This window comes from Protopterus annectens, chromosome 3.part0 (genome assembly GCF_019279795.1).
Source record: "Protopterus annectens isolate FY-2018-M chromosome 3.part0, PAN1.0, whole genome shotgun sequence".
Lineage (NCBI taxonomy): Eukaryota > Metazoa > Chordata > Ceratodontiformes > Protopteridae > Protopterus > Protopterus annectens.
Window position 1 is genome coordinate 1,846,973,379 of NC_056731.1, and position 13,310 is coordinate 1,846,986,688.

At 41.5% G+C, this 13,310-nt stretch overlaps 1 protein-coding gene across 1 annotated transcript in view; it reads right to left on the minus strand.

Moving 5' to 3' along the window:
- Window positions 1-13,310, minus strand: part of OBSCN (obscurin, cytoskeletal calmodulin and titin-interacting RhoGEF) — a 4,979,884-nt gene that overhangs the window by 472,377 nt on the left and 4,494,197 nt on the right. The window contains exon 76 of the mRNA XM_044066040.1: window positions 11,305-11,377. Coding sequence (XP_043921975.1) covers window positions 11,305-11,377 — 73 coding nt within the window. The remainder of the gene's footprint in view (window positions 1-11,304; window positions 11,378-13,310) is intronic.

Consider the following 13,310-nt stretch of genomic DNA (forward strand, 5'->3'; position numbering starts at 1 on the left):
AAGTTCGAACTTGGAAGATCGAATTCGGATAACATCAAAACTTCAAAACAGTGAATTTGTTCCCAGGGAAAAAATCTGCTGTTCTGAAAAACACACACATAACACAATCACACCAAACACCTTCAAAGCCTACACTAAACCTAACATACACCACTATCTATGCACTATCCTTACCCCAGCCCTAACACTAAAGTCCATCACTATCGCACACTTACCTGACCCGCACCCTAACCCTAAAGTCCGTCACTATCGCACACTTACCTGACCTGCACCCTAACCCTAAAGTCTGTCACTATCGCACACTTACCTGACCCGGGCCCTAACCCTAAAGTCCGTCAATATCGCACACTTACCTGACCCCGCGCCCTAACCCTAAAGTCTGTCACTATCGCACACTTACCTGACCCGGGCCCTAACCCTAAAGTCCGTCAATATCGCACACTTACCTGACCAGCACCCTAGCCCTAAAGTCCGTCACTACCCATTCGTACACTTAGCTTGACCCAGTCCGAAAATGCCGAACCTGCAGAAACGGCCAACCGAATTCTTTCGCTGGGAAAGAATTCGGGTTTCCATGGCTTCGACATTCTAACTTTCGAACTACCAAGTTCATCCTTCTGGTATTCGGTGTTCTTAACGTTCGATTTTGCGAAAGGAAACCTGGACAACACCCCCCTAGTCAGTGTATACGTCTGCTCGAGTGGATGCCTGATGGTCAGCAGGCACAAGGGCAAAATGACATTAAGAAAAGACAAAACAGACAATAACTATGTCATATGCACATATAACTACATACAATCCAACTTTTTTTTTTTTTGCAGCTTGGGCCACTTTTGAAGTATGTTCCATAATGAGGATATCTGCAGAATTCTTTGTCAAACCATAAATCTGCTTCAGTATATCAGGCTGGTACTACACCATCTGAGTCTGGTAATTCATGGCCCTGACATCTGATGTATCTGAAGCATAAACCTTTTGTCCAAAATTATCAAGAACCATGCTTTATTTATTTGATGTTCGCAACTGTACTGCAGAAGTGACACCTGCACTTCTACAAGACTATTACAACTCTACCCGGTTCCATCCCTGGATTTTATAGAGATGCTCTTCAAACATTTTTTTTTTTACAAGCAAGTGGCATGGCATAAATTTCCTACCAAATTTCCTGGAAAATGTATTGAAAGGAAGCAATAAAATGTGCTATACTGCTAAAAAAGACTTCTGCTTATGGTAGGAAAGTTTTACCAAACTACTTAAAATGATATTTTGTAAAAGTAAAGTGCTATTTAAGAGCATGTCCACTAAATATGATTCTGAGTATAAATAGCCATTATCATCACTGCTTGTGTTACAACAGATAATGGAAGAACTTCTGATCAAAATGTTAACTGATGATCTCTGTACTCCTTGAAGTGGTTGAATCTAAACTTACTGAAATCTGACATACTGATCATACTGTCTCACAACCCCATCAGACTAACATTATATTCAAAACAGAAATTACTCTTTCAAAGTTCCTTTAGTGAGAGTGGCTGGATCCCCAATATAAGTACTATGCCCCCTCACCCAGGTATTTATATAAACTATTTCCAAGACTGCACCAACTCAAGCGAAAGAGAAATACATTTCTACTTTTCTCTGAGTTAATGCAAACTCAGAGGTAGTAAAGGTTAGGGATGTGGAAGCACAACTTCCACATTATGGGGGTGCAAGTGGGTACAGCCCCACAAAACATACAATATCGCATTTAAATTAATCTACTGTACTGCAACAGTCTATTAGACAGAGGTAATATTGTTAGTGGTGGATTGTGGCTGGTACAGTGCACGCTGATCAAAGTAGACCCTTCTTCTTGAAACTCATTGTCTGAAGGGTGGTGTGGGTCCCTCCTTTTCTTTTCTTTTTTATGGCTTTTTTCAAAAGTACACTATTTTTGATGTGACCAAAAATAGGATGTAGCTTTCTGTTCTGTAGCAAGTCAAAGTGCTCCTGTGGACTGTGGTATGTACTTATATTTAATGAAGACAACAGTCTCTTATGCTCAGCATACAGAAAACACAACCCTCTTATATCTATACATTTGAAAAACATGGGGCAAGGTCCACTTTGTAATAGTAAAGGTTGATTTTTGATCAGGCAAAATTCCCAGGTATCTCCATCAAAATACCTGAAAAGGAAATCTGAAAGCAGCTGCAGAAATACTGACAGTCTCCTGAGCTAAAATTGCTGACATTCCAGTAGTTAACCTGGACGTCTGTGGATGATATGTTGGGAAGAGTATTTTCTGTTTATCAAGTTTTCCAGTATTTTCATGAATTTACTTAGACTTCTGTTTGCCATTTGAGACAGAAGGAGTGAAAATTATCTCCTGTTCCTTTGAGACCCTTAAAATAATGCTGCAAATTGGAGGAGTACTGGAACTTGAGCAAACTTGACTCTAGGAAGAGGGTAGACTAATCTTAAGTCCCACATACATCAAAGGAATGGTGCCACTTGATAACAGACCCAGGAGCATCTGTTGCCTGTCCCTTAATGGTTTCTGTAGGCTCCTCAATCCTATTTGTTTAACTTCATGCCTTTCTGGAGATCTGTGTTTCTCTTTATTCCTAGATATTTTTCTCATGGTTTAGTCAGTGCGACTGATTGAGAAGTAGAGAATATCTTGCACAATTTTAAAAGTTACACTAAAAAAAAGTTACAAGAGTCTTAGCCCTTTTAGAAAGTTCTTTACTAAATGAGGCATGGCGGACACAAGACCAAATAGTGTGCTCTTCCTACAAACAAAAAAAGACAGCATGTATGAGGCATCTTTGGGGGAATATGATGGAGGACAAAATGAACTATCAGTGGACTTCTAAACAGATGTCATTTGCTCTTAACAAATCAGAGAAAGTGTATTTAAAACTTGAATGATGAAATCTAGAGTAAATTCATCTTACTAAGACTGTTAAAAAGCAGGGTCTAACCAGTACAACAGTATTAAAGGGATAGAGGATTAAGGTGGCAAGAAAGAAAGTACAGTTGTGTACACTTACCATAAATGTAGATGTTCGAGTGTATTCACTGTTGCAGTCATCACATTTGGGTTATCTGTTTGCAGTAGCCCTCAGTCGGCCTGATTATTAAAGTCTTGGGTCCTGCATCAGATGCTGTCTCATCTTCTGTGACGTCAGGTGGCCAGGGATATAAAGCATGCAGCCGACGCCATTACATCAGTTTTTCTTGCTCTAGATGTCAGGTGCCACCCAATGGGGAGCATTTATATAAATATATATATATATATATATATATATATATATATATATATATATATATATATATATATATATATCTATACACACACATATACAAGGTTACGCCTCCAACAAAAAAACAAATCCACCAAAAAGCTTTTAAGCATAGTAAAGGAGAGTAAAGATATAGCCAAAAGAAGTCAGGGGGCTGGAGGGAGGGTAACCAGGACTGCAACAGTGAATACACTCAAACATCTACATTTATGGTAAATGTACATAACTGTACTAGGTTCTTCGTGTTTCACTGTTGCAGTCATCACATTTGGGTAGATTCCCAAAGCTAATTATGGGAGGAGGCATTTAGATAGTATTAGGACCAGCTATACGGCCCTGCAAGACTGCAGTGGCAAAGCCAGCTCTGGATTTAGAGAAAATTGGTAAATGGTAATGCTTGGTGAAAGTATGTACAGAACTCCAGGTAGCAGCTTCTAGGGTGTCCCTGGTGAATATACCTCTGGGAGGGTGGCCTAATGGTTACAGTGTTTGCCTTACAAACACAAGGTGCAAGGTTTGAGTCTCACAAGGGATAATTGGCTAAGCTTAAAAAATGGCTTGCAAGGGCAGTTAGCTTAGTACTAACCTATGAACCTATGAACCTGAGAAAGGCTGTAGAAGTAGATGCAGCCACGGGGTCTAATCCCCTGTGGGATAGGTTTTCCATGGTGCTTATAGCAGAAATGAATGCAATGGCCTATTCATTTAGAAATGCTTTGCTTTGAAATAGCGTTCCCCTCTGCCTCTGCAGCAAATGCCACCAGCAGTTGTTCAGATGTCCTTTGAGGTTTAGTCCTGTCCAAGTAAAATATATGTTGTCTGTGCACATCTAAGGAGTGCAGTATCCTTTCCCCTTTGTTCTGTGGATTAGAAAAGAAGGTTGGCAAATGAATGGACTGATTAAAAGCCACACTGGATACCACCTTGGGCAAGAAGGAAGGATTGGTCCTGAGGGACACCCTGTCTGCATGAAAGATGATGGAAGGCTCCACTGCCATAAGGGCATGTAGTTCAGATAGCCTTCTTGCTGAAGTAATTGCTAAAAGGAAGGCTGTTTTCCAAGAAAGAAATTTTAACTCTGCACTTGCAGCTGGCTCAAAAGGAGGAAGACTGAGTTTTTCCAATACAAAGTTAAGGTCCCAGGCTGGAGATGGGGCTCTCTTTGGTGGTCTTGAGTTTTTGGCCCCTCTGAGGTACTGCTTGAGCAGTGGATGAGAGAAGAGGGGTGGTTCTGTTTTGTAATGAGTTGAAATGGCTGAGGTGTGAATTTTGATGGAGGAAAAAGAAAGGCCCTTGTGAAGCATCTCAGTTAAGTATTGAAGAAGCTGAGGTAAATTGGGTGCTGCTGAACCCATCCCTTGAGTTTGGTTCCAGGCACAGAATCTTTTCCATTTTTCAGCATAAGATTTTCTAGTACTAGGCCTCCTTGCCTCCAAGATGACATTATTACTCATAGGAAATTACTCATAGGTTTTTACTAAGCTAACTGCCCTTGTGAGCCATTTTAAGCTTAGCCAAGTATCCCTTGTGAGACTCAAACCCTGCACCTTGTGTTTGTAAGGCAAACAGCTTAACCATTAGGCCACCCTCCCAACCCCTTGTTTACTGAGGGATGTAATGGAGAGATTAGGAAATTAGCCAGGCTGCCAGGGTCAGGGTTTGAAGCTTAGGGTGCAGAATCTGGATTTCCTACTGTGATAGCAGGGTAGGGGTCTGAGGCAGGTGCAATGGAGCCAGCAGTGACAAACTGCGCAAGAGGGGCTACCAGTGTTGGCGTGGCCAGTCTGGTGCAATCAGTATCATCCTTGGTTTGTCCTGTTTGATCTTTAGTAGTACTTTGGAGAGAAGAGGCAGAGGAGGAAAGGCATAAACTGATAGATTTTTCCAGCTGAAGGAAAAAGCATCCACTTTCCAAGCTTGTATGTGGGGAGTCCTTGTGCAGAATTTGTCCAATTGGTAGTTCTGGGGGGAGGCAAACAGGTCTATATCTGGGCTCCCCGATTTGTTTATCAACATGTTGAAAATCTTTGGTTCCAGTTTCCACTCGTGTGGGTCCATGAGATTTCTGCTGAGTTCGTGTGCCAGTGTATTTAGTTTTCCTGCCAAGAATTGAGCCTGTAGATGCACTTGGTAGCTCAAGGCTGTGTTCCACAGAGCCATGGCTAGTCTGCAGAGGGGGTAAGAATCGGTACCCCCTGCTTATTTATGTACCACATAACAGTGGTGTTGTCTGTCCTTTCCATTAATTGTCCTGGAAGAATGTAGTCCTTGAAGGCTGTCAGAGCATTCTGTACAGCTAACATTTCTTTTTGATTGCTATGCAGGTGCATTTGAACTGGGGTCCATTTGCCCTGCATGTACTTCCTTGCCAGGTGAGCCCCATATGCATAGTCTGATGCGTCTGTTGTTAGGGTTTGGGCAGCAGGGGGTAGAGTGAATGGCAGTCCCTTGTTTTGGTGGCAGGCCTCTGCCCACCAAAAGAACTCTAACTGTAGGCAAGGTATGCTAGGGATTATTGCTTCCGGATCCTGAGAGTGTTGACACCATAGGCTTTTTAGACACCATTGTAGTTTCCTCATATGCAGTCTTGCATATGGAATTAGTAGAATGCAGGAGGCCATGAACCCCAAAGCTTCCAGTATTTACCTTGCAGATCGCAGGGGTTTTGTGACCATTAGTTTGAAGTAAGTTGTCAAATGAATTTGTTTCTCTGGTGGGAGGAAAGCCATCTGGGAAGTTGTGTTCAAGCTTGCTCCCACGAACATAATTTGATGACAGGGTACCAGATGTGATTTATTTTCGTTTATGGTGTACCCCAGACAAGTTAGCACCTTTTGTACAAATGCCAGCTGATTCAAAAGTATGTCCTGGCTTTCTGCCTGAATTTGACAATCGTCCAGGTATGGGTATATATGAATATTTCTTTGCCTGCAAAATGCAATGATTTGAGCTAGGCACTTTGTGAATTCCCTGGGTGCAGTAGATAAGCCAAAGGGCAGTGCAGAGAACTGATAGTGCATGCAGCCTGCTTTGAAGCATAGGTAACTTCTGCAAGATTCCCTGATTTTGATGTGCAGGTAGGTTTCCTTTAAATCCAGTGCTGCCAACCAGGCATCTTTGGCTAGCATAGGAAGCAACTGGTGAAGAGTTAGCATCTTGAATTATGGAATCACCAAAAAGGTGTTTAATATAGAAAGGTCCAGGATAGGACGCCAAGAGTTGTCTTTTCTGGGTACCAGGAAAAGTCATGAGTAGAAACCTTGTCCCTTTTCCTCTTCTGGTACAGTTTGAATAGCCTTTATGCTTAAGAGAGAGAGTCCTTTCTTTTGAGCCTCTGCCCAATGATTTGGGGGTAGATCTGACCAATCGTTTGGGGTTGGTAACGTGTGGAAGTGAAATCTGTATCCTTGGGAAACTATATTTAAAACCCATTTGTCCTGGGTAATGAGTTCCCAGTTTTTTTTCCTGCAGAGCAATCTTTCCTCCTAAAGGAGCAGTCAGCTGAGAAGTGCTTGGAAGTTTTAAAGTTAAGTCATTGAGACAGTTTACCATAGGGGGGAGTCTTACTACTCCCTGATTTGGAAGTGGGAGCCCCCCACTGTTTAGTCCTGTGTGTACCCTGGGACTGAAGCCTGGGTGTTCTGCTGATTCTGGATTTGGACTGAGAAGGCCTGGAAGAGGCAGGAAAAGACCAATTCTTAGAGGGCCAATGCCTACTAAATCTTGGAGGTTGTACTTGTAGGAAATCTTCAACAGTTTGCATAGATTAACTTTTTCCTCTATCTTTTTAAGAACTTCTGCTTTATTGTCAAAGAGGTGGTCCCGATTTAAGGGAGCATCCAGCAATTTAGCTTTAACATGATCTGGCAAAGATTACTCCTTAAGCCAAGCACACCTTCTAAGTACAGACCCAGTGACAGCAACCCTGCAAGATGCCTCTAGTGAATCAAAACCACATTGCAAAGTATGCTTTCCAACGTGTTCAGCAGAATGCATTAAATCCGTCAATCCTTATTTTCAGCACAGTCAGGAATCAACATAATTTTCTGTTTAAGCAATCCAATGATATGCTGCTGATACTTTAACATATGAAATTTGCAGTTTAAGGCCCTAAAAGACAAAGTTCCAGAAGTGTATACTTTCTTACCCCATCTATCCAGCGCCCTGGAGTCTCTATCAGAGGGGGTAGGATTTTTGGCAGTAGTAGCCTTGATGCCCTTGGGTCCCTGTGAAATGGTCTCAGAATCTGCAGTAGGATTTTTAAAAAGGAACTTGTGAGAGTCAGGAACCCTGTAATATCTATCAGGTTTTCTGGGAGCAAGAGGTAAAGAGTCAGGGGCCAAGCTAGATTCAGAAAAGATATCATCAACAATGTCTAGTACAGGAGGGATAGCTAAAGGCCTGTGCTGGAGCAGGAGTAAGAAATACCTAAGCCTCTTTTTAGAATCAGAGTAATCCTGGCTTTCCCAAGGAAAGTGCTCCCTAAGAGTATGCAGGGTTTCACCAAAAGAGAAATCCTCTGGGGGGAAGCAGAGGGAATAGAGTGCATCAGAATCCTCATAGGTAGATAAGGGTAAATCCTGGTCATAAGAGGAAACAGAAATTTCAGAATCCTGGTCAGAAGTATCATAAGCAAATTCAGTCCTATGTCTCTTACAGGGGGAAGGTTGGCTTCCCCTGATTAAAGTAATAAGGTCTTCAGCCATTCTTATCATCTGTTCTTTAGGCATAGAGGCCTGACCATGCAGTCTGAGCTTCAGTTCTCTAGGTATAGTTCGAATTTTAAGCCTAGAAGAAGAAAATGACATTGGTTTAATATGCAAGTCAGTAGGCCTGAATACACCCTCAGAAGCCGGTGCCTGCACAGCGGCTCCGGACCGATCCAAGGTAGAGACATCCACAGGTTCCACAGTTGAAGCATCTCACGGCATACCGGACTCCAAATGGTTCTCAACATAGGCATGCGAATCGGAAGTAGTGGGTATCAGGGGCTGCAAAAGCATCTCACTGAGTACTGGTGAACTGGCAACTGGCTTAGGAGAAGCATCATAGGCAGCTTTGGACCTAGGCGGCCTGTCTCTGTCTTTATCTTTGCGTTTTTTTGAAATGATGGTAGTCGGATGGCTTACCGAAGACATAGCTGGATAATTGAACTGAGTACCAAAATATTTAGAAATGTAAATATACCGACAACGAATAGTTTGCTGCTTTAATAAGGCACAAAACTTACAGCGAGGTACGTTGTGGTCAGGGCATAGGCAAGGAATACAATACGAATGAAAATCTTTGTGAGGTATTTGCTTTCACAAGAAATACAATTATTGACTTTTACTGACATCGGTTTAGAGCAAGAAAATGTTTCCCCAACAGGGTACTTAGCTGTAGTTGAAGACTTCCGTTCTGAATCTCGAAAACGAAAATTTCAGCAGTTGGCCAACCGGCACTTGCGAACTGCTTCTGCTTCGGGCACCGCACAGCAAGAATGACTGATGTAATGGCATTGGCTGCATGCTTTATACCCCTGACTACCTGACGTCACAGAAGATGAAACAGCAACCGACACAGGACGTACAACTTTGATAATCAGGCTGACTGAGGGCTACTGCAAGCAGATAACCCAAATGTGATGACTGCAGCAGTGAAACACGAAGAACATCTGCAGTCCATGAGTTATCTGGGGATATCAGATTGCTGAAGGTTCTGTCCAAGGGCCTCCAACCACCTTTGGCAGAAAATTCCAGAACTGATAGTTTAGAACAGTTTAGTGCAGATGATTGAAGCTATGAGCTGCTAACAAGCTTCATAATATCTTGTTGTCAGATTTATTACCTCAGGCTCCATTTATCTACTAAGTGACACTGAGCAAGTCACTTATAATCAGATAATGATGTTAGATCACTCCTAAAAGTTGGCACTTGTGTATAGTGGGGAAAAAAAGACAGTCTGTAATGATTTTATGATGTGAGCTGATATATCATAAAATTGACTACTTTGTTTAAAAACATTTTTCACATCGTTTTGGATTTTTAATACTGTGACACAAATGGTCTCCATTCCTACATCCGAACATAACTAGAGTTCAGGAAATTGGTATTGCTTCAGTGTTTGATGTTTTTCTGGAGTGCTCTTCCCAGTATCCACAATGTACCCAGAACTGCCACTTTTTGCAGTTCATGTAGAATTACATATATTAACAACAAATTTAAGTACATTTGAAAGTTATTTTTATTAGCCCATACTGCTCAGATCTCTGCTTGCAAATCCTGGTATTTTATGACTTTGTGTCCCTCAGAATGTAGGATACTCTGATTGCCGGGTGTAGTTATTTCAGCGATTAAAGATTTATCTTTTTTCTTTGACTACTATATCTGGTTTTCTTGCTTCTCCTTTTTTAACTGTTGGCATCTGATGATCCCATGTGATAGGAACTTCACTACTGTCAGTCATGCTTTGTGGTTCATGTTTCCAAACATGTAGTGTTTGCACAGTCCCCAGTGCAACAGACTTGCCATACTGTTGTGCCTTGCAATATACAGACCCCCAAGCCATGAGTATATCTCACTCAGAAATGAGATGTGCAAGTGTTCCCAATTCTGCACTATAGAACCAGCATTTTTCTGTATCACACACTTTTTCTACAGACTATCTTGAGCCATCACTATTAGCCTTTCACATTTTGCTATGAATTCACCTCTCCTTAACCATTCATGTATCAAATTTTGATCAACAAGAAGTTGCTAAACGAACTCTCTACACCTGTCATTTTCACTACGAGCTTTCCGTATTGCTTTCTTTTTTTTTTTTTTTTTGGTCCTGTTCTTTATATTACTTCTTTTGTTGTTAGCACTTTCAGTTGCTGCCTAATTTTTTTCTCTCCTACTGGTGTGAGTTCTATTCCTACTCCTTTCCAAAATACTTCTGCTAATCTGAGCAAAGTTGTCATCTTACTTCTTTTCTTCATGCTTTAGAAATTTCACTATGTTTGGATCTAATGACATCAATAAATATGTATACAGTCCTGTGAGGGCAGACATATACATACAGTTAATTATCACAGGCTAAACACCTTCCCCGTCATCAAAAGTAAAACTAAAAACTCACCTCAAATCGAGTAACCTTCTGCCATCTTATTACAATCTCTTGGTCTGTTTCCTTTATAAATTTCAGGCTACTCCCCTCTCCATACATCTAATTCCAGTTTACTAACCCTGTATTCTTTCTCTCACATCCCTCTCCTCCTGCCAAACAACATGCTCTGCCTTTCTCCCATCAACAGTCAAGGTCTGATATATATTCACTTCACCTCCCTGCCTTTTCATCCTCCCCTATGATCTGCTTCCTTTATAAATAGTAAATGTAGTAATTTTTGTTACTGTCATAACCTCTCCACCATGTAAAATGTAATTGAATTTCTCTTACTTTTGATCTCATCGTGTATACTGATCATATTATTAATGGATGTGATTATTTCTTACAGTTTACGTTACACTAATTTATTAATTTGTTATCATCTTGTAATGTCTTAGTCTATATTATACTGATTGTTAAATTATCAACATCTTTGTTAATGTTTTGGGGGGGGCTTTTCAACCTGGTCCTCCACTGAAAAAAGGCACTTTGTATGCCCAGTCAGACTATCCCGACAAACACATGCAAATAACTTTGAGGATGCCCATAGCTCCTTCAGACTGAGAAAGGGATATATGATATTTACAGAAGAAAACAACTGATGAGTGAATAGGAGTACTCAATCTCTGTAATGTCCGGGTATTTCACTCTAATAACACTGCTAACAACATTTTTGACCCTGAATTAAAACACCTATGAAAACATGCTACACAGCCAGATGATTGATCATGTGAGATTTGCTAATATCTTGAAGAAGATCTCATAATGATATTCTTTTAGGACTAGAACAATGTGATACTGTAGGAGTGCTCAGTATAAAGTTCAAGAAATAAAATGCTCCTTCAGTCAATATATAATTTTGCATAAGGTTATTTTTGCACAAACTTACCCATGAACTGCAGTCCTAAGCAGAGTTTCTTTAGTTATCTTGTCTTCTTCTGTCAGCACTTCTGCTTCTTGCACTAAACACAAAAATAGTGTGGAAACAGGTTATAATTTGTTCATCAGGAAGCTCTAATTTACATAAGGTATGTGCGCAGCTTACTAAAGAAATTCCCAAACTTTTCTATCAAAATGAGTATAAAGACATTGATTTATTCTCTCTTCAGTAAAAATAAATAATATAAGAAGAGCAAACATAGCTCATGAAAATTCCAACCTCTCTAATAAATGTATGCATTTTGGCCAAATGCTGCCATCATTGCTTAAGATGAATTGAATAAGCTGTTGAATGCAATATAGATTCATAGGTTTATAGGTAGGTACTAGGCTATCGGCCTAAGGGCCTATGCAAACCTAGCCAACAAGGTTCTCTGGCTTACGCCACCCAAGAAAGTTATTTTCCTGTGCCACTGTCGAGCAGAGACACAGAAGTGATCCCTGGGGTGTATTTCCTATTTCCCAACCACTCATCAAGATTTTTCTTGAAGAGTGCTAATGAAGAACTTTGCTTGACATAGATGGGTAGCCTGTTCCAGAGTATGGGAAGTCTCTGGGATAGGAATCTATCCCTCCAGCATGTCCTGTTTATTGTGGTGACAAGGTTTAGGTCCCTAGGGCGTGTAGCTCAGAGGGATTGGGATTTCTTTAGGTGTAGCATGTCCAACAGCTCTGGGTTTGACATAGCTTTATAATGTTAGGCAGAGATCATCTCTGAGTAGGCGATATGCTACGGAGTAAAGCTGGAGTTTTTTGAGGCAGTCAATGTAGGGCATTTGTTTGAGTCCAGTAATTCTCTTTGTGAGGTACTTCTGTGGCCTTTCCAGCTGCTGCAGATGTCTTGTGAGGTACATTCCAAAAGGGGCGTTGTATTCTATAATGGGTCTAAAGAGTGATGAGTACAGGGTAACGATGACCTCTTTTTTCCTGGACGAGAACCCTTTTATGATGATGTGTGCTACATAGAAGGACTTCCTGATTACTGTGGCGATGTGACTATCAAAGGAGAGACTACTGTCCACCTGGGTCCCAAAGTCTCTTATCACGCATTCAGTGTTAAGTAGATTGCTGCCTATGTGATAGTTCATGGGTACAGAGTTTTTAACAAAGGGGATGACACTGCACATTTTGGCACTGAGCTTGAGGCCATGGCTCTGACACCAGGCATCTGTCTCAGAGAGGCCCTTCTGTAGGATGTTCACATAATTTGGGGACTTGACTATGGCTCCTAGTTTGCAGTCATCTACGAACTTCGTTAGCCAGAGGCCTTCTGTGTTAGCCTGTATTTCAGAGAAGTAGATACCAAACAGGAGCGGTCCCAGGACGGAACCCTGTGGTACTCCACTTGTCACTGGTTTGAGGTCAGATTTGGAGTCTGCAACTTTTACAGTGTGGGTTCTGTCAGTGAGCAAGTTGGCAACCCATCTTATGATGCAGGGATTTATGCCTAGTTTATTGAGTTTAGCTATAATTCCAGAATGGGGGATGGTGTCGAAAGCCTTGGCGAAGTCAAGATAGGCTGTGTGAACCACTTTACCCTCATCTACAGCTTTGGTGACTGCCTCAAAGAAGTCAATCAGGTTCAGGAGGCATGATCTGCCTTTCACAAACCCGAACTGGGTGGGATCCAGAGTTTGGAGGTTACCAATGTCTTTGTTTATGAGTTCCAGGATGATACGTTCCATGGCTTTGCAGACCAGGCTCGTCAGGCTAATAAGTCTATAGTTTCTGGGATCAGTGGTGGCTCCCCCTTTGTGGAGTGGGATAACTGTTGCTGTGCACCATTCAGTGGGCACAAAGCCTGATGCAAGGCTATTACTGAACATGGTGCTTAAGTGGGGAGCCAGTTCATTCTGAAATTCGTGTAAAACGCAGCCTGGGATGTTGTCCGGTCCCATGGATGCTGTGTTTTTGGCTTTAGAGAGTGCAGCTTTCACCTGCGTAGTTGTGATTACA